Source organism: Scyliorhinus torazame, chromosome 10, assembly GCF_047496885.1.
Source record: "Scyliorhinus torazame isolate Kashiwa2021f chromosome 10, sScyTor2.1, whole genome shotgun sequence".
In the NCBI taxonomy this organism is placed as follows: domain Eukaryota; kingdom Metazoa; phylum Chordata; class Chondrichthyes; order Carcharhiniformes; family Scyliorhinidae; genus Scyliorhinus; species Scyliorhinus torazame.
The window spans coordinates 193577634-193601262 of record NC_092716.1 but is presented as its reverse complement, the minus strand read 5'-3'; the positions used below and the strand labels follow the sequence as shown (position 1 = coordinate 193601262).

Sequence of the window (23629 nt, the reverse complement as noted above, 5' to 3'; positions counted from 1 at the left end):
GTGGTGATGGAAGTCCCTTGGTGAATTGCTGCAGTGGATCTGATTAATTATAGAAGATATCTGGGGCGGGATTATCCGCAATCGACGCGATGTCCGCCGACCGGCGGCAAAAACAGTCCGGCATTGCGCCGCCCCTAAGGTGCGGAATTCTCCGCATCTTGAGGGGCCGAGCCCTCACCTTGAGGGACTAGGCCCGCACTGGACTGATTTCCGCCCCGCCAGCTGGCGGAAAAGGCCTTTGGTGCCCCGCCAGCTGGCGCAGAAATGACTTTGCCGGGCAGCGCATGCGCGGGAGCGTCAGCGGCCGCTCACGGCAACCCCGCGCATGCGCAGTGGAGGGGGTCTCTTCCGCCTCCGCCATAGTGGAGACCATGGCGAAGACGGAAGGAAAAGAGTGCCGCCACGGCACAGGCCCGCCCGCGGATCGGTGGGCCCCGATCGCGGGCCAGGCCAGCGTGGGGGCACCCCCCGGGGCCAGATCGCCCCACGCCCCCCCACCCCCCAGGACCCCGGAGCCCGCCCGCGCCACCTTGTTCTGCCGGTAAAAGAGGTGGTTTGATTCTCGCCGGCGGGACAGGCATTCCAGCAGTGGGACTTCGGCCCATCACGGCCGGAGAATCGCCGGGGGGGCCCGCCAACCCGCGCGGCGTGATTCCCACCCCCACCGAATATCCGGTGCCGAAGAATTCGGCAACCGGTGGGGGCGGGATTCACGCCAGCCCCCGGCGATTCTTCGACCCAGCGGGGGGTCGAATAATCCCGCCCCTTATTGTAGCCATAGAATTTAATATGGGTGGCCCAGTCAAGTCAAAGCTGACTTGCCAACCATCCAGCAGCCCTTTTCTCAGGGAGTAAAAATTGGTGTTCCCTTTGAAATGTGACATTCTTGCATCTGTCCTGATGAGTGCAAGACAAAAAGCTTTGCAAGCATGTCTCTTTATTCATCAAGGGACCTCTTAAATTTAATCCCATTATATAAACCTTATTCTTTGAAAATTGATCCAATTTCTATTGAGTGTTTTGTAGCCAAACTCAATCCTTGTTGTTGAATTTGGTTCCCGGGGAGACAAGCCCTTCTGCTTATATACAAACTCCTTCTATTTCTGATTCCAGCTCCTTTTTGAATCTGAGAAAGGAAAGGCTTGCATTTATATAGCACCCTTCACAACCTCAGGATGTCCTAAAGCATTTTACAACTGATGAAGTACTGATAGTGTTGTAATGTCAGAAACACAGCAGCAAATTTGAGCACAGCAAGCTCCCACATACAGCAAGATGATAATGACCAGGTAACGTGTTTATATTGTTGCGTCATTGACAGCTATGCCCTAAGCTCTGTAATTCCTTCCCTATATCTCTCCGCCTCTCTCCATCGTGTTTTTCCTTTCAGACATTCCTTAAAAATACTTTTTTGGCCAAACTTTTCACCACCTTCCCGAACATCACCTTATGTGACTCAGTGTCAAATTTTGCTTTAACATCTTGCCAACCTTATTATGTTACAGGTACTAGATAACATAACTTTTTTTGTGATTGTTAAGTATTGACCCTAGCCATAATAATAATAATAATCTTTATTATTGTCACAAGTAGGCTTACATTAATACTGCAATGAAGATACTGTGAAAATCCCCTCGTCACCACACTCCGGCGCCTATTCGGGTACACAGAGGAGGCTTACATTAATACTGCAATGAAGATACTGTGAAAATCCCCTAGTCATCACATTCCGGCGCCTATTCGGGTACACAGAGGGATAATTCAGAATATCCAATTCAGGGGCGGGATTCTCCGACCCCCCGCCGGGTCGGAAAATCGCCGGGGGCTGGCGTGAATCCTGCCCCCGCCTGTTGCCGAATTCTCTGGCAACGGATATTCGGCGGGTGCGGGAATCGCGCCAGTCGGCGAGCCCCCCCCCGGCTATTCTCCAGCCCGCGATGGGCCGAAGTCCCGCTGCTGGAATGCCTGTCCCACCGGTGAGGATCAAACCACCTCTCTTCCCGGCGCGACTACACGGGCAGGCTCCGGGGTCCTGGGGGGGGGGATCTAGCCCCGGGGGGAGCCCCCGCGGTGGCCTGGCCCGTGATCGGGGCCCACCGATCCATGGGCGGGCCTGTGCCATGGGGGCACTCTTTTCCCTCCGCCCCGGCCACAGTCTTCACCATGGCCGACGCGGAAGAGACACCCCCCTTGCGCATGCGCGGGGATCGTATCAGCAGCCGCTGACGCTCCCACGCATGCACGGACTTCCGCCGCATGGCGAAGTCCTATCGGCCCCGGCTGGCATGGCGCCAAAGGCCTTTCCTGCTGGTCGACAGCGCGCCAACCACTCTGGCGCGCGCCTAGACCCTCGCGGTGAAGGCTTGGCCCCTAAAGGTGCGGATTTCTCCGCACCTTTGGGGCGGCCCGACGCCGGAGTGGTTCTCTCCACTCCATCCCGCCGGGACCCCCCCGCCCCGCCGGGTAGGGGAGAATCCCGGCCCATGTCTTTCAGGGCTTGCAGGAGGAAATGGGATCATCCGGAGGAAACCCACGCAGACACGTGGAGAACGTGTAGACTCCGCACTAACAGTGACCCAAGTGGGAATCAAACTTGGGTTCTTGGCACTGTGGAGCAACAGTGCTAACCATTGTGCTACTGTGCCGCCGCAACATCCCTGGCAGGACTACTATGCTTGCCATTGCAGTGCAGTAATGGATCAGGGATCTCTTATGTCCTCCTGAGGGGACAGACAGGTACTTGTGCTTAATGTCTCATCCAAAAGACGGCCACTCTGACAGTGCTGCATTCCAATACGGGCCGTGTCAGTCTGAATTATGCGCTCTGATTTCTGGAGTAAGACTTTAAGCCAGAATCTCTGCCTTTAAATTCATCAGAGCCCCGTGACATCTTGGTCATTTTTAACCAGCCTGTCTTCTACAATTCAGTAATCTGTCTGGAACCTTCAAAGAGGTAATCAGACCAGATGGCCTCCTAGAGGGTGAAAAGAGGGAAAGAACTATTATGTAAGGATTTTATTTATAGTTTATCACAGCACTTGCAAGCCATTATTTATTTTTATCACATGAGGAAGTTTTAATGATGACTATAAAAATACATGTGGTCATAATATTATTCACTTGTGTTCTGTTGTTTTTTACTAACTGTGTTTGGCTGTTAAAGTTGGAGACAATGAGTGGTGTTATTCTGCTGCTTTACAAAGACAAAGAACTCATATTATGACATAGGTTGTAATCAATAGCTGGAATAATCTCAATACAGATAGCAGAATTGTTACCCAGTCTGCCAAGTGTGAATTGGGCAGAGGCTACTTAAAATATGTCGTAGCTTCAGATCCATGGTATCCAGAAGGAAACTATATCTCCATAGGAAAAACATAATAGATCGAGGAGCTATAGGGAAAGCTTTGCACCTGAGTAACTGAAAGCCAGTCGCTGGAGAAGGTTAGCAGGGGGCTCACCTCAGCTAGTCCGTTGATGCCCTTGGTCTGCCTGACTTGGCTTCCAGTTAAACTATGGGTGAGACTTTCCAACCCCTCACGTTGGCGGGATCTTCCAGTCCCACCGAGGAGGAAATGGGGATTTAAATGGATCGCTGCATCTGCTGCAGTGAAACCCACAACGTGAGGGCCGGAGAGTCTCAGCGAATGCCTTGATTTTAAAATTCCCATCCTTGTTTTCAAATTCCTCATGGCGTCGTTCCCTCCCTATGTTTGCAACTTCCTCCAGCCTGTAACAGGTATGAGGCACCATTCTCTACAGGTATATTGTGTAACACTGATGTAGGGCCATTAAATGCATTCAGCCAAATTCTCTCTCTGCCTTATTTTAGCAGACAGATTAACCTATTTCGAATCATTTCATGGCCTATTTATTTCAGCGACTTTGTTAGGGAGGCAGCATTTAATGTCTTGCTGATGCATCAGCTGTAGCTCGGTGGGTAGATCTCTCACTTATGAATCAGTACGTCCTGGGTACAGGATTCAATCCCGAGAATTGAACACACAATGACAGCCTTGGTGCAATGCTGTAATGCCATCTTTCGAATAAGATGTTAAAATAAAGGCTCTCAGGTAGATGTGTAAAACCCCATGCACACTACTTCAAAGAAGAGCTGGGGAATTCTGAACAGTGCCTTGAACAAAGTAACCATCCCCCAACAAGCAAAATTTAAACAGATAATTTATGACTTCATTGTTATTTATAGGAGTTTGCTGTGCACAAGTTATCTGCTTTGTTTCCTACATTACAACAGTGATTATACCTCAATGATATTCCATTTGCTGGAAAGCACTTTGGGATGTCCTGAGGTCAGAAAATGTGCTGTGTGCGTAGAAGTTACAGCACAAGAGACACATCATTCAGCCCAACTGATGCACCAATGTTTCTGCTCCACAGGAACCCATGTCCATCGCTCCTCATCTCATTTTATCACCATTTACCTTTCTAATTCTTTCTAGTGCTTTATCCAACTTCCTCTTAAATGGACCTTTGCTATTCACCTCAATTACTTTCCCGGCGGCATCACAATCACTCACACAATGCCCCTCCCCCTGTGCCTGCACGCCCCCCCCCCCCCCCCCCCCCCCCACACAATGTGCTTGTTGCTCTCTCGTCCTCCACACATAACAGGAACACCATGGCCCCCCATCCCCACCCTCCCCTGCAATGTGTTTCCCCAGGGGACCAACACCTAGCACTGCCCCCGGTACAGGTCTACACTGCCGGGGCCGCACACTGCCAGCCTGACAGTGTCATGCTGTGCCAGGGGGCAGTGCCAGGGTGTAGTGCCATGGCACTGCCAGACACGTCTCTCTTCACCGGGGGCTATACTTACCTTTGTGGCTCCGAAGGGATCCCCTCGTCTGAAGCTCATTTTTAAAAAGCTGTTGTGAACCTCACCGACATGACGTCCCTTCGCCGAGGTTTGAATGTTCAGTGGCATGGAATTTAAGGAAACGCGATGTATCCTGAGAGAAGCATATTTCCCCGATTCTCTCTGGATTCCGAGAGGAATTCGACCCCACAGTTTCAAAAGCCTTTTGATAATTTTTCATAATCTTCAATACATCCATCAAGTCACCCTTGAACCTTTTCTTTTCCATATAAATAAAAGTATTTCTTTTCTCCCAGTTAACATACAACTAATTGACAAAAACTCGACTATTTTACTTGTATCAGTTCTGCAGTAAAACCTTGAAATATAAGTATTGTTTTATTTTCAAACTTCACTACAATAAAAGCCTCCCGCTGTTCGTAGAGATAATTTGCTCAGTGCCTTTACTCCCAGTGGGAGGCAGTGTATTCACAACTTCTTCAGTCATTACTAGCCATCCTAAAGGTTGTAAACTTGTCTTCCACTTGATTTACTTGTCTTAGAGGATGTGCAATGAAGGTTCACGAGATTGATTCCTGGGATGAAAAAATTGCATATTGGAAGGTGATGGGGAGTCCAGATCAATACACCTGAAGAATGAGAGATGATTCTATTGAAATGTAGAATTGGCAGAGCAGATGCTGAACAGCTGCTTTGCCTGGCTGGAGAATTTAGGATTAATAATAATAATAATAATAGTCTTTATTGTCACAAGTAGGCTTACATTACTCTTAGTCGCCACATTTCGGCGCCTGTTCAGGACCACGGAGAGAGAATTCAGAATGTCCAACTCATCTAACAGCACATCTTTCGGGACTTGTGGGAGGAAACCGGAGCACCCGGAGGAAACCCACGCAGACACGGGGAGAACATGCAGACTCTGCACACAGTGACCCAAACCGGGAATCGAATCTGGGATCCTGGCGCTATGAAGCAACAGTGCTAACCACTGTGGGGCATTGGGCGGGGAAAAGCAGCTCACCGCAGTGCAGCATGGCCGTTGAAAGCCCACAATGGGCGGGATCATGTTTTAGCAAATCTGCATATTAGAGCGAGGCAGTAAGCGTTACTCTAATGTGCAGATTCCTGAGGTACCTGAGGCTTTGGGATTCAATCCGTTCACCTCGGGGACCTCGGGCAAGTGCTGTCTGCTACTGGCCCCTACAACCGGGACCAGATGGAATGGCACTTGTGGGGATCTCCAAGGGCATTGGAGGCCCCCAGCTGCATGCCCTTTGGGCAGGGTGGTTCCCTGGTACTGCTGGTGCCACCTGGCACAGCCCAGATGACATTGCCAGTTGGCAAGGGCACTTCCAAGGTGCCAGGTTGGCAGTGCCAAGGAGGCGCCATGGTGGCATTTTTTGTGCACTCGCAATCGGGCTGCGATTTCCTGGTGCGCTAGGGGCCGGGGAAGACCCTCCCTTATTGCATTCGGACTCGGGGGGGGAGGGGGAGGTCTGGGATTCTTTTGTGGGCCTTGGAGATCGAGACGCCATGCGTTCCCCGTTCAGGCCCCTTATTCAAAGTGAGTTGCATTGAATAGTCATGTGTTTCTTGGCACTGCGAGTGCCGGGAAACACACAACTAAACACACTCGCTCGGGGACTTTGTTCCCTTTTGGGAGTTCGCAGCCATAGTCTCAGGATAAGGGGTCGGTCATTTAAGACAATAAAGAGAAATTTCTCAGAAAGAGAGCTGAGAATGTTTGGAATTCTGAATCTCAGAGAGTCGTGGTTCCTCAGGCATTGAATAGATTCAAGGCAGAGATTGATAGATTGTTGTGCACTTAGTGGATTAAGGGATGTGTGGATAGTGCAGTTGAGATAGAAGATCCACCATAAACGTTTTGAATGGTGGACCAGGATCAAATGATAGAAATGTCTATGCCTCCTCTTACATCATTATGCTCTAATATTTTTAAACTGGATAGGGGACTGCAAGGAAGATATACTGCTGTCACAACTTGAATATTGCTGAAAATGGAGACATGTTGTCAAAGCTTTTTGCCTTGAACTCATCAGGGCAGACGCAAGAATGCCAAAAATTAGAACATTGTGTCAAATGTCAGGTGCGATTCCGAGATTGAGCAGCATTTGCTAAACAGTCTTGAGTGTGCTAAGAATTAAACTAATAACCAATTTAAGATTATCAGTCAGGCTCACGATGTTTGCTTGAAGCTACATATATTCATATGCAGGGACCAGTCCTTTGCAGGCAAAAGAGATATGTGCAGACATTGCACCTCTTTTGAATAAACAAATGCATGGGGGCCATTAGCTCTATAGTGCAATATCTCAACTAATCAGAGTTGACTTGCCAACCAATCCAAAGATGTGCCAGTTATGTGGATTGGCCATGATCAATGTGCGGGCTTACAGTGATAGGGCAGCGGAGAGGGCCTAGGTGGAGTGCTCTTTCGGAGGGGCAGGGCAAATTTGATGGGGCAAATTATCTCCTTCTGCACTGTAGGGGTTTTATGGATTCTATGGATCAGCACCCCTTTCCATATGCAGTATAAATTGTTGTTCCATTTGAAACTTGACATTCTTGAATCTGTCATCCTATGAGTACAAGACAAATACTTAAACAGTGTGTCTCTTTTTTCAGTGATCCATACTGGTGACAAATGAGTCAAAGTCTTTAAGCTTTTAAGGGGAATTGATAGGGTAGAGAGAGAGAGAAACTAGTTCCTCTAGTTGACAAGTCTAGGGCTTGTGGGGCATGGTCTAAATATTAGAACATAGGCCTTTCAGTAGTGAAATAAAAATAGAACATTCTGGAAATATTCAGCTAGATTGGGCATGAGCTGTGGAGAGAGGAACAGAGTTAATATTTCAGGTTAAGGTCGTTTCAGAATTGAATAAAAATCCTTGATGTGAAATAACGAGTGGGATTCTCCGTCCCGCCGCACCCATTTTCTGGTGCAGCGTGCCCCCGCTGTCAGCGGGATTCTCCGTCCTGGCAGCCGGCCAATTGGGATTCCCATTGTGAGCACCCCCACACCGTCGGGATATCCACGAGCGTGAGTGCACTGCTGGCGAAACGGAAGATCCCACCGATGGAGAATCCAGCCCATTAACTCTGTTTTTCCTTCCACAGATACTGCCACGCCTGTTGAGTGTTTCCAGCATTTTTAATCCATAGGGTGGTGGGAATCTAAAACTCACTGCCTGAAAGGGTGGTGGAGGCGGGAACCCTCAACATTTCAGAAGCATTTAGATGAGTATTCGAAATGTCATAGAATACAAGGCTTCGGACCAAGTGCTGGAAAATGGGATTAGAATAAATAGGTGATTGATGGCTGGTGCAGACACAATGGGCTGAAGGGCCTCTTTTTGTGCTGTAAAACTCTATGATTCTGTGAGACCTCCCCTTAATCTCATTTGGCCCAAGGAGAACAGTCCCAGGACTCGAACCTAACCTTTGAGCTAAATTCCCTCATTATTAGAGTAATTCTAGAGAGTCTCTTTCACAGCCTCCCAAGGAAGCCTTCCTGAAGTGCAGTGACCAGAACCGGGCACAGTTCTCTAGTTGCTCCTTAACCTGGGCTTTATAACAGTTCAAAATAACATCCCTGATTTTGTACTCGTAATGAAGCTCAGGATTTCATATACTTTGCCAACCATTCTCACATGTTCCCTGTCATTTTCCAAGATTTATGTACATGAACGCCCAGGTCTTGATGTGTTGGGTGTTCTGGATCCGTGGAACACATACAGGCCACTATTTTATTAAGTTAGAAACTGTTGAACATACTTTCACTGTGGGTTAACACGATGTTAGATTAAACTAAAGACCTATGCCTGTCCTAACCAGTCTATGCACTCAGCACATGGTGAGGACCTGTGCTGTAAGCTGTAAGCTCTGTCCTTGTAGGAGGCTGTATCCCAAATGAACGGGAACTCTGATTCTCCCTGTCTTTATAGTGAGTGTGCTCTAACTGGTGATTGACTGCGGTGTTGTGTGTTGATTGGTCTTGCTGTGTGTCCATCAGTATGTGTGTCTGCACCATGATATACTGGTGTATATTATGACATCCCCCCTTTTATAAAAGAATGTATGTGTGTGGCAATAAATAATGTATGGTGAGAATGTTCCTAACTACGTGTGGGGTGCGAAGACATATTTAGAGAACTACGTACATGAGAACTAAGCTATTTACATGGGAAGGTGCCTGGTGCAGAGAAGCAGTATGCAACAAGAATAACGAGATCAACACTACATACAAACCAGGGAAACGATCAAACAAAACAACAAAACAATTCAGAGAGTCTATAAGTCTGCAAAGTTCATAAATTAAGTCTCTGAGGTGGGCGACGAATTCTGGTTGACCGCCTCAAGGGTGGGTCGAGAGCCGCCGGTTCAGGAGCGGGCTGGACTGCGTCAGAGTCAGGGGGAGGCAGAGTGACAGGGAGCTCTGCATAGTCCGTGGCAGGGTCAGCAGGAGGGCGAGGCAACAGTGGAGGATCACGTGGCGAGCGTGGAACGAGACGAAGGGCGCGTCGATTGCGGGGCAGAATAGAGCCATCCGATAGATGAACCAGGAACGAGCGGGGGGGCCACCTGCCGAAGGACAACAGCGGTCGCAGACCAGCCCCCATCCGAAAGATGGACGCGGATGTTGTCATCTGGAGCCAGAGCAGGGAGATCAGCTGCACGGGAGTCATTAGCCGCCTTGTGCTGTGCATGAGACAACTGCATCCGGCGAAGGACCGGAACGTGGTCGAGGTCTGGGACATGGATGGACGGCGCCGTCATCGTCAGGGTACGACCCATGAGTAACTGGGCTGGCGACAGGCCAGTGGATAGCGGGGCGGAGCGATTGGTCAGCAAGGCAAAGTGGAAATCGGACCCAGCATCGGCAGCCTTGCATAGGAGCTGTTTGACTATGTGGACGCCCTTCTCCGCTTTGCCGTTGGATTGGGGGTACAGGGGACTGGATGTCACATGGGCAAAATTGTACTGCCTGGCAAAGTTGGACCATTCCTGGCTGGCAAAGCAGGGGCCATTGTCCGACATAACCATGAGCGGGATGCCGTGTCGAGCAAAGGTTTCTTTATATGCACGAATGGCGGCTGACGAGGTGATGTCGTGCAACCGTATCACCTCCGGGTAATTCGAAAAGTAGTCCACGATCAGGAGATAGTCTCTACCCAGCGCGTGAAACAGGTCGATGCCCACCTTGGTCCATGGTGACGTGACCAACTTATGGGGCTGCAGGGTCTCACGTGGTTGGGCCGGCTGGAAGCGCTGACAAGTGGGGCAGTTGAGCACTGTGTTGGCTATGTCCTCATTAATGCCAGGCCAGTACACTGCCTCTCGGGTCCGTTTGCGGCACTTTTCCACGCCAAGGTGGCCCTCGTGGAGTTGTTCCAGGACAAGTTGGCGCATGCTATGCGGGATGACAATGCAGTCCAGTTTTAGAAGAACTCCGTCTACTACCGCCAGATCATCTCTGACATTATATAACTGAGGGCATTGGCCTTTGAGTCACCCGTCCGTTAGGTGCCGCATGACACGCTGTAGCAAGGGGTCAGCCGCCGTCTCGCGGCAAATTTGGACGAGACGTTCATCCGTGGCAGGTAGATTGGAGGCTGCAAATGCCACATGGGCGTCAACCTGGCAGACAAATCCCGCTGGGTCACATGGAGTGTTGACTGCCCTGGAGAGAGCGTCAGCAATGATGAGGTCTTTGCCTGGGGTGTATACCAGCTGGAAGTCATACCTTGCTGGAGGCAAGGCGTCATATCGTTCAAGTCTTTCTGTATTATATTGACCAGCGGGTGATTGTCGGTCTCGATGGTGAATTGAGGAAGTCCGTAGACATAATCGTGAAACTTAACCACACCGGTCAGAAGGCCCAGGCACTCCTTTTCTATCTGCACGTAGCGCTGCTCCGTGGGGGTCATCGCACGTGACGCATATGCAATGGGGGCCAATGATGAGGCCTCATCACGTAGAAGGAGCACTGCCCCAATGCCGGATTGACTGACATTGGTCAAAATGTTGGTCTCCTTTGCTGGATCAAAGAAAGCTAAGACCGGGGCCGTGGTCAGTTTTGCTTTGAGTTCTCTCCATTCGCGCTCGTGGGCATGGAGCCATTGGAAGTCTGTCGTCTTCCTGACCAGGTTCCTGAGAGCCGTGGTATGAGAGGCGAGGTTAGAGATAAAGTTCCCTAAAAAATTGACCATGCCCAGAAATCGGAGGACCGCCTTCTTGTCCTCTGGTGTTTTCATAGCTGTGATGGCAGCTACCTTGTCTGCATCCGGCTGCACATCCAATTGGGAGATGTGGTCCCCGAGGAACTTGAGTTCCATCTGACCAAAAGAGCATTTGGCCCTGTTGAGGCGGAGGCCATGCTCATGTATACATCTGAATACGCGCTGGAGGCGACTAACATGCTCCTGCGGGGTGGTGGACCAAATGATTATGTCATCAACATAGACACGAACACCTTCAATGCCTTCCATCATTTGTTCCATAATCCTATGGAACACTTCTGATGTAGATATGATCCCGAACGGCATCCTGTTGTAACAATATCTGCCAAAGGGGGTATTAAATGTGCAAAGTTTCCTGCTGGAGTTATCGAGCTGGATTTGCCAGAATCCTTTTGAGGCGTCGGGTTTGGTGACGAGCTTGGCGCGAGCCATCTCACATGTGAGCTCTTCGCGCTTGGGAATTGGATAATGCTCCCTCATGATATTGCGATTTAGATCCTTGTGATCAATGCAAATTCTCAATTCGCCAGAAGGCTTTTTTACACATACTGTGAAGCTGACCCAGTCGGTCGATTCCGTGACTTTGGAAATCACTCCTTGGTTCTGGAGGTCCTGCAGCTGCTGCTTGAGGCGGTCCTTAAGGGGTGCTGGGACCCTGCGAGGTGCGTGCACCACAGGCGTGGCATTCGGTTTTAATAAAATCTTGTAGGTGTACGGGAGCGTGCCCATGCCCTCGAAGACGTTGTGGTACTGGTTGATAATGGCGTCGAGCTGTGCCCTGAAGTCGGTGTCCTGAAAGGCAGACGCGTCAGCAGGAGAGAGAGTGAACTCTCTGAACTAGGTTCAACAGCTTGCATGCCTGCGTGCCAAGCAGGGAGGCTTTCGAGGAGCCCACGATTTCAAAGGGAAGGGTGGCTTTGCGTGACTTGTGCGTCACTTCGAGCTGACACGAGCCGCTGGCAGCAATGGCATTGCCATTATAATCTAATAGCTGGCAGGCTGATGGGAGGATGGCTGTTTTGACACAAAGGCTTTGGAGGTCAGACCGCGCAATGAGATTGGCGGAGGCACCAGTGGCCAGGCGGAATCGTATTTGGGACCGATTGACCGTAAGGGTGGCACACCACTCATCGTCTGGATCGATGCTGTATACCGATAGAGGCTGGATTCTTTGCTTCGGGGACACCCTGTTTTTTGTAACGATACCAATTCGAAAAGGCGCCTTCGGGTCCTCGGTGTCAATATCGGGTAGCAGGTCCGAATCCGATTCAGTGACCGTGGGTTGAATGGCCCAGGCATTCCTGCGAGTCTGGCCGGAGCATTACGAATTGGCAGGCCGAGCTGATCTGCATAAAGCAGCATAGTGTCCAAGTTTGCCACATCTCAAGCATTGTCGGGATTTGGCAGGGCATTGCCACAGGGGGAGAGCCACAGTTGCCGCACGTTGTAGCGTCAGTACATTGCTGCCCCCTGCGCATGCGCGGTGTGGCTGTACGTGGTGCGTGCCTGCGCAGTACGTTCGTCGACGTCCCCTCGTTCGGTGCGCACAAGCACGGGAGTCCGCGAAAAGGGTGCAAAATGGCCGCCTTCATCCAGGCCGAGGCCCTGGAGTTGCTCGATTGCTTGGACCCTTCTGCCTCGTGGGGACGTTGCCGCGCCGTTTCAGCCGCTTGGATGTGGGAATACCGACTAGTGGCATGTTAGTGTAGCATGCAGGTCTCGATGGCGGTCGCTAGGGTGAGCTGCTGTACCTTGAGGAGCTGCTGGCGTAGGGGGTCCGACTGAACACAAAAAATGATCTGGTCGCGTATCATGGAGTCGGAGGTGGGCCCGTAATTACAGGACTGCGCAAGATGGCGGAGGTGGGTGATAAAGGACTGGAAAGGTTCATCCTTACCCAGTAAACGCTGTTGGAATACATAGCACTCGAAACTTTCATTCACCTCTATGTTGCCGTGAGTGTCAAACTTGAGGAGGACCGTCTTGAATTTTGATTTATCTTCATCATCAGCAAAGGTGAGAGAATTCAAAATGTGGATGGCATGTTCCTCAGCCGTGGATAGGAAGAGAGCGATCTTCCTGGTGTCCGAGGCATCTTCCCGGTCTGTGGCTTCCAGGTAGAGCTGGAAGCGTTGTTTGAATATCTTCCAGTTGGCCCCCAGGTTACCGGTGATGCGGAGCGGCGGCGGCAGGCGGACGCTGTCCATTTTGCAGGATGACTGTATGCTGGTGGAAGGCAGATCACTTGCAGGTAGGTCTAAGAAGTTCTAATATCCCTCAACGCCTGGTATCATGGTGTGTTGGGTGTTCTGGATCCGTGAAACACATGCAGGCCACCAACAGTTAAAATAGTGCAACACTATTTTATTAAGTTAGAAACTGTTGAACATACTTTCACTGTGGATTAACACGATGTTAGATTAAACTAAAGACCTATGCCTGTCCGAACCAGTCTATGCACTCAGCACATGGTGAGGACCTGTGCTGTAAGCTGTAAGCTCTGTCCTTGTAGGAGGCTGTATCCCGAATGAACGGGAACTCTGATTCTCCCTGTCTTTATAGTGTGTGTGCTCTAACTGGTGATTGGCTGCGGTGTTGTGTGTGTTGTGGTCTTGCTGTGTGTCCATCAGTGTGTGTGTATCTGCACCATGATATACTGGTGTATATCATGACAGGTCTCTCTGTCCCTGAATATTCTTTAGAGCTGTACCATTAGTATATAACGCATCTCTCTCTGTCTTCTGCCTAAATGCATCTCCTCACAGTTCCCTGCATTAAATTCCATCTGCCACAGTCTGCTCACCTATTTATGTCCTGCTGCAGCAAATAGCACCATCTTCTCCGTCAGCCACACATACTAGTTTAGTATCATCAGCAACATTTGAAATATCCAATTCCACGTCATTTACTAAGGAAACAAATGATATTGAGGAAAACGGGGCAATGGTGGGCATATGGTGAAAGGTCACATCTCAGGCATGATCTTATTGAATGGCAAAACATGCTTAATGAGGTTAAATGGCCTCCTCCTGTTCCTCTGTTCCTATATGTTCTAATTAAAAAATGTTTGCATCAGTGATCTCCGCAAAATAAATTCTTAAGATTTTTAATCTTGTTCTAATAAAAGAGTTATCTCTACGTTTTTTTATTTCCTTTTCCCCCACCCGTCTCTCTTGCAGATTGTGACCTCTTGCTTGCTGGCATCAAATCACTGAAAATTGTGAAGAAAGCGGGTGACGCCCAAGGTTCTTGGATAAAGGACCCAGCCCGAGATTTTCAGAAGATTTATTTCTTGAGTGGAACCAGCGGCAATGTTCTCACCGAATTCGGAGGCATCAAGTCTTTCACAGAGAGAGCAGGTGGACAAGTGGCTAAAAAAGTGGTCCTCCCTTTCGCTTGGCAGGGGACGGGCCATGTGGCATACAATGGATTCCTGTACTTCCACCGTAACGGCACCCTCAACCAGATCATCAAGTTTGACATCCGGAATGGAACAGTCAAAGACCGCATGCTCCTGCAGGGGGCAGGCCATGTGCCCGTCTACCAACTCTCACCGTACACTTTCATCGACATGGCCGTGGATGAACAAGGCCTCTGGGCCATCCATGCCGAGCCGGATGATGGTGGCGGCACCATTGTGGTCACCAAGATTGACCATGGCAGTCTAGCGGTGGAGCACACCTGGGACACCTCCTGCTCCAGCAAGGGGGCTGAGGCGGCTTTCATGATCTGCGGCACCCTTTACGTTGTCTACAACACCCATCACGGCAGTCGCTCTCATGTCCAATGCCTCTACGATGTCACTGACATAGTCACCAGCACCGATTTTCCAGTCCTGTACTTCCCCAAGCGCTATGGTAAACACTCCATGATCCACTATAACCCCCGGGAACATCAACTCTACGCCTGGGATGACGGCTATCAGACAATCTACAAACTCATCACAAAAAAGAAACTGGAAAGTCAACCTGCTTTCCAATAATTTCCACCTTTTTATCATTATGCACATTATTATAAAGTGGCTTAAATTGCCAACCAATGGTCATGGTATCAGCAGCTCGACTAATATAGTTCCTCTAACCCCCAAACTGAATGACTGTCTTTTTATTTCAAATCATACAAAGCGTCTCCCTCACTGACACAGCACAAATCAGGAGTGTGGTGGGGTGTTCTCCATTTGCCTTGATGAGTGCAACTCCGACAACAAAAAGCTCAACACCATCCAGGACAAAGTAGCCCTCTTGTTTGGCATCCCATCCACCACCTTAGACATTCACCGATGCACAGTAGCAGCAATGTATACCATCTACTGGGTGCACTGCAGCAACTCACCAAGGCATCATATGCGCACTTTCCAATCCCACCCAGAACTATCTACCATCCTGACTTGTAACTACATTGCTGTCCCTTTGCTATCCTTAGGGGCGGCACGGTGGCACAGTGGTTAGCACTGCTGCCTCACAACACCAGAGTCCTGAGTTCAATTCCAGCCTTCGGTGACTGTCACTTTCTCCCCATGTCTCCGAGGGTTTCCTCTGGGTTCTCTGGTTTCCTCACTCAGTCCAAAGATATGTAGGTTAGGTGGACTGAACATGCTAAATTGCTCCTTCGTGTTAGGTGGGGTTACAGGGATAGGACGGGGAGTGGGCCTGGGTGGGGTGCTCTTTCGGAGGGTTGTCAACTCGTTGGGCCAAAAGGTCTCCTTCTGCACTGTAGGAATTCTATATTTCCCTAACAACACTGTGGGTGTACCTACACCACAGGGACTGCATCTCTGCACCAACGCCTAAAGGGCAACTGAGGAATAGCAATTAATGCTGGGCCTTGCCAGAGATGTTCACTTCTCCAGTATGTTGCTAATTAGTTCTGATGAAACAGCACCTTCCAAACCCATGACCACTGCCATCTAGAACGACAAAGCAGATACATAGGAACACCATCACCCAGAAGTTCCCTCCAAGCCATTTGAAATTGTATTGGTGTTCCTTCACTGTTCTGGAACTGCCTCCCTGTGGATGTACCTACACACATGGACTGCAATGTTTTAAGAAGGGAGCTCACCTCCACCTTCACATGGGAAATTAGGGGTGGGCAATAAATGTTGGCCTAGCCAGTGACACCCACATCCCATGAATGAATGAAAAAAGGGACAGGTAAAAAAACTGAAAATGCTAAGAATACAGAGCACGACTGACCATATCTGTAGAGAAAAAAAGGATGTTATTGCCAGGTGCAATTAGGATACTGTTCAGGTAAAGAGAACAGTGTCCTTGTTGTATATTACTGTTGTATATCACTTACATTTCTACAGCAGATTGTCCTAATCTCCTGTTGTAACTTCGAACTACATTGTCCTCACCACTCCAGGGAGGAACTGTCATCAGGAGATACAGCAAAGGTCATCCTGGAGCATGTTTTGTTGGTCTGTTGCACATTTTCTGCTCCACAGTCAAGAGCAGGACAGCTGCCTTCTGTTGAAGAGGGCAGCTATTGGGTTAAATGGTCAGCGAGCCGGTTTGGATTTTTTTGCTTGAAAGGCTGGAAAGTGGTGATAAGGATTGGGTATTGTACAAGGTCATGTCAATGAGGCAATGAAAGGGAACTAAAAGAATAGATTCTTGTTTTGACTCTTCCCTCTGCACACCACATCACCTCCTCCCAAACTCAATCATGTCCTATTAAGGGACTTGCTGATCTTCTGGTTCCTGGTCCTGAGGATAGCACAACACCCTAAATAATTAATCCCTCTTTTCCTCTATTTTTGCAATTCCATTTTCCAGAGGCTAGTTTTTCTTTCAGTCCTTACAATTCCCTCCTTAAAAAACTTGTGAAGTTGTTTCTCATTTATAAAGATGATGAAACCTCCACCATGTTTAAAATAGGTAACTACCTATTCCAGGTGATTAACCATAACTATTTTCCGTTGCCAAAGGATTAAATGACAAAGATGCTGCTTTAAACAAATTGAGCACGTTGGCTTTTTCGGCAGTTCAATAAACTTTTTGTATCTCATTAAAGTGTGACTAATTCCATTGCTTAATCTTCACCGCTCCCCATTTTAAAAGCTCATCCAATTGAAGCATTCATTATGTCTGGGATTCTCAACAATTTTGCTTTGAAGGCCTCCTCCCGTGTTATACAATTTCAGGGACACACTGCAACACAAGTATTTTTTCTGTATAAAAATTAGTAATGCAATTAAACAAATATATTTATTGTTAATTGTGTTAGACTTACATCTTGATGCCAGTATTTCCCTTTCTTGAGTTGACATTCTCTTTTTCCTCCACACTCCAGATGCTTGCAGTCAGTCATCTCACAATAATCTTTCTCCCAATTTGCGAGTTGGTTTGTGGCTTAATCAAGTATTTTTATATCATGCTTATATTGTATAAATAAAGGGACAAACTGAATTCCAATTTCCAATGGTTCAGCAGACTGTAACACATCTGCAACTTTCTAACTCTTGTAAATTTACTTATGGAATTACAAATTCAAAATATACAGTGACAATATCTGCATTACTGATTTTGTTTGATACAATTTATTGTGCAGTCATTGTAACAAGTCCTGCCATGACCAGAGAATGGCACATGCATTCACTGACTCCAGAGATGTGTAAATACTTTCCAAATCTTGTTTTTTTGTGCAGCACCAGCCACGTAGCTGTGGTTCAGTGAGTAATACTCTTGCCATGTCAGTCTGAATGTTATGGGTTCAAGCCCGGCTTCAGGACTTAAGCACAAAAATCAAGTGCAATTCTGAGGGAGTGCTGCGTTGTTGGAGATGCTGGGCTGAATTCTTTGCCTCACGCCACCGATAGCAGAGTTACTAATGAGGCAGGAAATCCAGCGGCGGGGAGGAAGCAGCGCCAATCCATTTCCGATACTCCGCTCTCTCCCCCCCCCCCCCCCCCTCCCCGCCCCGCCCCGCTGGCATCGGGATCGAGGTTCACGCCCCGCACCAGCAGGAGGATGCAAATGGATCATTAAGACTCAAGCCCGTATGATTCTCTGGGTCTATTTAGGGGGTCTCGTTATTTAGGAAGCCTCTGTTGGGGGGGGGGGGGGGGGTGGTCAGGTCACACCCGTACTTGGGCAGCGGGGGGGGCAGAAAATTTGGGGCGGGGGTTAATTGAGACGCGGAGGGTAGCCAGCTTTGGGAACTCGGTATTGGGCCACCTGCTCGAAATGGCGGCCAATAGTGGGATTCCCTCGGGAAATCCCTCCTAGTCATCGCTATGCATAAATTTGCATGGCTAAGCATTGGGAATCACTTCTTGATTTGCGCTACGGAAAATCTTGCCCGCAGTCTTTTGTATGTTAAACCAAGGCCCTCATTGCCCTCTGAGGTGGACCTAAACAATTTTGTGGCACTTTTTCAATCAAAATCACCCTGACAGATCACCTTGTCACTAACTCAATGCTATTTGTGCGAGCGTGCAATGTGTAAATTGCGTGCTATGTTTTCTACATTACTACAGTAACTACACTTCACAATGAAGTGCTTTGACACACCCTGTGGTCATTTAAGGTGCTGGATAAGTGTAATCTCTCCACTTCATGGCTGTAACCATCCACTGTAGGCCCAGCCCTTACCAGCTGCTGCCGGCCAAATAGGAATTCTATGGTTCTACATGGTTGAAATTGAAGCAATGCTGCGATACTGAGCAGATGTTGATTTACAAATAGTGTAAAAATAAAAATTTTACAATAAGGAATTTTACAATAAACAATAATGCTTTCCCTCCACGTGTTGTGTACAAACACCAATCACCATCCCCTGCCTCACTTATGGGCCAGCTTGATATTTTCTCTCTCTTTTCACACGTCAACCAAAGTCTGTGCGAACACAGTGAGACACCAGCTCTGATTCACTCTCATTGGACAGAATTCATTTATTGACATGGCGTCTTGGCTGACGTTTGTCCTGATTTCAATTTTGATTGGTCTATTATCACACCAGTCTTTTCTGTTTTTGGCCAACTCCTTGAAACCTTTTCTTGGAGCCCCAGGAGTCAGCAGAGGATCCTAGTATTAAGTATCTTTCAGTTTGAACTGTCAAGTATTCACCTCAGGAGTCAAGTGCCTCAGTGCACAGTATCGCAATATGAAATATAGGTGAGTGTCAGGATCATATCTCTTGCCGTCGTCTTCCCCATCTTTCTGGGAACGTTTTATGTCTTTCTCCACCTTAGGGTGTCATTTCTTCCGACATGACCAAGGTAAAGCTGGAAGCTAAATTGGCTCCTGACACTTCAGGGGGGGAGTGGATGGGATGGGCTGAAATTGGACACCGGTAAAGGGTGCCAAACTGAAGTACAGCATTGGTCACCCGTAATAGGGTATACATTGGCATAGCGGTTCACCAATGCAAAGCTCATTCGGTTAGTGCCTCCACCCAATTCCAATCTCACCCCTCTTGTGGTAAAAGATTGAAATCACTCAAGTCTGGAAGTTGCAGTTTTATTCACAAGCATGCTTGGGGGACACAACCTGTTCCTACAGGGTGAATCCCCTATACAAAGGCTGTGTCACATATCTTTTGGTTACCACACTTACACGATAAAGTCCTAATAAGCAGGATTATAGAGGCTGCAGTTGTCCCTTTTATCTCACCGATGTGCTTCTCACTTTTGCTTACCCATCCTGTGAAGGTATTAAATTTGTGATTGTTACTTTTCTCCACCATCGTGCTGAGGAAGGGCTCTAATAACTATTCTGTTAATGCTGTGAATGTTCAAAATTACATTTGCCTACTTCAAAGCTATTAATCTTGGCACCAATCTTAATGTTGAATGAGTTCAATTACCCCACTTCACCACCCCACAGCCCGCCTTTATTTGATGCTGTGTGTGTCAATTGAGTTGGCACCAACACTAGTAATGATGACAGCTGTACCACACATTGAACCACAAAGCACACTGCCCACACACAACGATCTGAATTTTATTCAGGCAGAATCTTTTCTGCATGGAAGTGAGTTAAGCCCAGTTGAGACTCTTCCATTTCCAATCTCCTGTATATATTTCCCTTTCCAAATTCTGTTTTCCGCCATCAATGGCGAACACTGCTGCACCTTACATAGAACATACAGTGCAGAAGGAGGCCATTCGGCCCATCAAGTCTGCACCGACCCACTTAAGCCCTTCCTTCCACCCTATCCCCGTAACCCAATAACTCCTCCTAACCTTTTTTGGCCACTAAGGGCAATTTATCACGGTCAATTCACCTAACCTGCACGTCTTTGGACTGTGGGAGGAAACCGAAGCACCCGGAGGAAACCCACGCACACACGGGGAGAACGTGCAGACTCCGTACAGTCAGTGACCCAGCAGGGAATCGGACCTCGGGCCCTGGCACTGTGAAGCCACAGTGCTAATCACGTGTGCTACCGTGCTGCCCATACCTTGGCCCCACTCTTCCAAGGTCCTTTCTGCCTTTCTCATGTGCCATTAAAAGCTGACATCTCTTTGACCTGTCCCCTGCCACAGCTCCAAACTCTCAGACAAGTGCCCGATACCCATCTCCCCTCTGTACAACACCTCATCCATTAACTATGTGAAACGATGTTAACATTTTTCCTCTAATATCCACCTCTGACCCACTTTACTATGTTCCTCCCATTGTACTGTTTTACACTTTGCTTTCCCACTAGAATTAGTGAACAAGGACAAATAAATTCCACAAGAGTCAAATATCAACATCATTATGTATTTTATTGATTTTCTCTGAGAATGTGGCACGCCAAACATTGGCAAGCCAATATTTTATTGCCCATTCCTCATTGCCCTGCGAGCACTAAAAGGCAACCTTGTGTAGCCTGGGATTGGAGTGACATGTAAGGCTGATTCAGTAGGAGTCGCAGATTCCCCTCCCTGAGGGATATATGTGAGCCATTTGTGGCTTTAAAAATCCAGGGACTTTTATGCTCACTTTTCTTTCCTGCTATCAAACAACAAATCATAAATTTATTGAATCCTACTTTACAATACTTTACAATACACTATTTTTGACACTTTAGATCTGCTGCCAACTCCTAAAAACTGAATATGGAAAGCAGAATGGATTCTAAAGCTAGTGTTGCCAGATCTAACAGGTTCAGTGGATATGTGATCAATTTTTTCTTTCCTATGAAAAGAGTCTCATTTTGCTTTGCACTACCAGCCAAAATTTAGCATGGCCAAACCACCTAACGTGCGCATCTTTGGACTGTGGGAGGAAACCGGAGCACCCGGAGGCAACCCATGCACACAGGGGTAGAAAGTGCAAACTCCACACAGAAAGTCACCCGAGGCCGGAATTGAACCTGGGACCCTGGAGCTGCGAGGCGGCAGTGCTAATCACTGTGCCACCGTGCTGCCCCTGTCATTCGAGGACCTGCCAGATCAGGCATGCCGTTAACGACTCCGGCTGAGCAGAGATACAGTGCGACATATCTGCCAGATGATGGCACACCTGGCAACGCGATGGGTATGGGAAGGGACTCGCTTCCGGTGGCCGTCAAGGTGATGGTTGCCCTGAACGTTTACACGACAGGATCCTTCCAGGCGCCGAGTGGGGACCTGTCCATGATCTCAAGTGCATCTGCGCCGTCACTGAGGACCTATATGTCCAGTGGGCTCAATACAACCATTTCAATATGGACCGAGCCCACCAAGATGCCCAGGCAGCGGGGTTCGCCACCATCGCCGACATGCCCCGGGTCCTGGGTGTGATTGACAGGATGCATGTCTCCCTATGAGCACCTGCAGATGACAGGCCGCTCTACACCAACCAAAAGGGATTCCACTCAATGCACATTCAAGGAGTGGTAACCCTTGTGATTTGTGAAGTGCACCCCTTCATGCAACAGTGCCCGTTTTGGGACATGCGTCCCATCAATCATCCCCTGGAGCTGGGACATCCCAGCGACGGCAGCAAACCCCATTGCCCCAGAAACCTGGTGGGCTTGGTCCATATTCAGGCTGCTATATTGCGCCACCCGGGCATACAGGGTCTTCCTGACAGCACGGATGCACCTGTGCACCGAGGTCTGGGAGATCCCCAACTCGGCACCTGAAAGGACTGATGGTATAACAGTTCAGGAAGACCATCACCTTGATGGCCAACAGGAGAAGGTGGCCCCATACCCCTGCGGTTCCAGGTCCATGATGTGGCAGTTATGCCATACGGTCTCCCTGGTTAGCCAGAATCTTCAGCGATATGCTCAGTCCGTCAGGTTCTCGAAGGTACACACGGGGTCTGATACTGCTCCACCTCCCCATCTCCTCCTCAGCTGTTGTGCAGACGGCTCTCAATCCTCACCGAGTGGCCCCTGTTCCTCTGGGGTACGTTCAGCTGCTGCAGGGCCCGCACTAGCAGCTCGTAGAGCCTCATGGCATCCGCCAGGGCTGTGGCTAGGCAGATGCGACACACTTCTAGTTGAATACTCGGCCCATGGCTGCATCTTTGGGAACATGTCCTTCCTCCTCCCTCTCCCTCAGCAGCCATGGCGCCTGCTTCCCGGATTTATTGATAAAAATCTATCAATTACATAGGGTGTTCTTTCAGAGGGTTGTTGCAGACTCGATGGGCTGAAAGGCCTCATTCTGCACTGTAGGGATTCTAATTAATGTAGCCCCTGATTCATTCTGGTGATTCTGTGTTTCATCAGTTCCAAGAACAATAAATATCCTTCTTGAGGTGTGGCACCCATATGGATGAAACTGGAGCTCTGACTAGCTCATTTAACTGAATGTAACTCCTGACATCATCACTTCAAGCTCTTTGTTTTATTTAGTCGCTTAATTAGATATATATATATATAACGATACCTAGAGTGAGAGTCTCAAATATGGATTTCATCAGTTCTCACTCCAGGTGACAAAAACACAGTAGACATTTTATTGTCAATTAAATATAGAAAAATTCTTTTGTAGATTTTTCCACTCACTATATCAGTCTGTCTACATGTGGAAAATTAAGAAACCCTTGTAAATTTTAATTAGTTCTTAAAATAAAATTTCACTTTGAATTCTTATGGCATGATCTGCATCTATTATGGCCCAGGTGTCTCCTAACTACTTCATAGCTCCAGCGAGCATAACGCTGTAATGGAAGTTCAGCAAGGAGGGATGGTAGACGCCTGATCAGGAAGTTTGAGCGTCACGAGAACCTTTTCGTCTGGAGCTGATCAGGTCGACCATATTTTAATCACTGGATACTATGAATGTGTCTATCTCCTCAGTCACTGAATATAAAATCCTCAATTGTCGCATCTTCCTAGTTGCAGGATTGAATTGACTAGTTTAATTAAACTGGACTAAACTCAAAAACAAAAGGGATGAAAGAAAATTTTGCTCTCATTTCATCCAGATATGTTTCTGCAACCATTTTCCTCCTCCCTGACAATATTTATTCTTCACATCCTCCATCCTCATCCCCGACACCCTCCTCTCCACATCCCCCACACTCTCCCTTCCTCATCCTCCTCACACTCCGCTCCTCATCCCCCACAGCCTCCCTCATCCCCCACACTCTCCCTTCCTCAT

At 48.4% G+C, this 23629-nt stretch overlaps 1 protein-coding gene across 1 annotated transcript in view; it reads left to right on the top strand.

Moving 5' to 3' along the window:
• The window catches only part of olfml1 (olfactomedin-like 1), a 63710-nt gene extending 46089 nt beyond the window's left edge, over nt 1-17621 (top strand). The window contains exon 5 of the mRNA XM_072466220.1: nt 14277-17621. Within this exon, the coding sequence (XP_072322321.1) occupies nt 14277-15079 (803 nt within the window). The 3' untranslated portion in view covers nt 15080-17621. The remainder of the gene's footprint in view (nt 1-14276) is intronic.
• The last annotated feature ends 6008 nt before the right edge of the window (nt 17622-23629 follow it).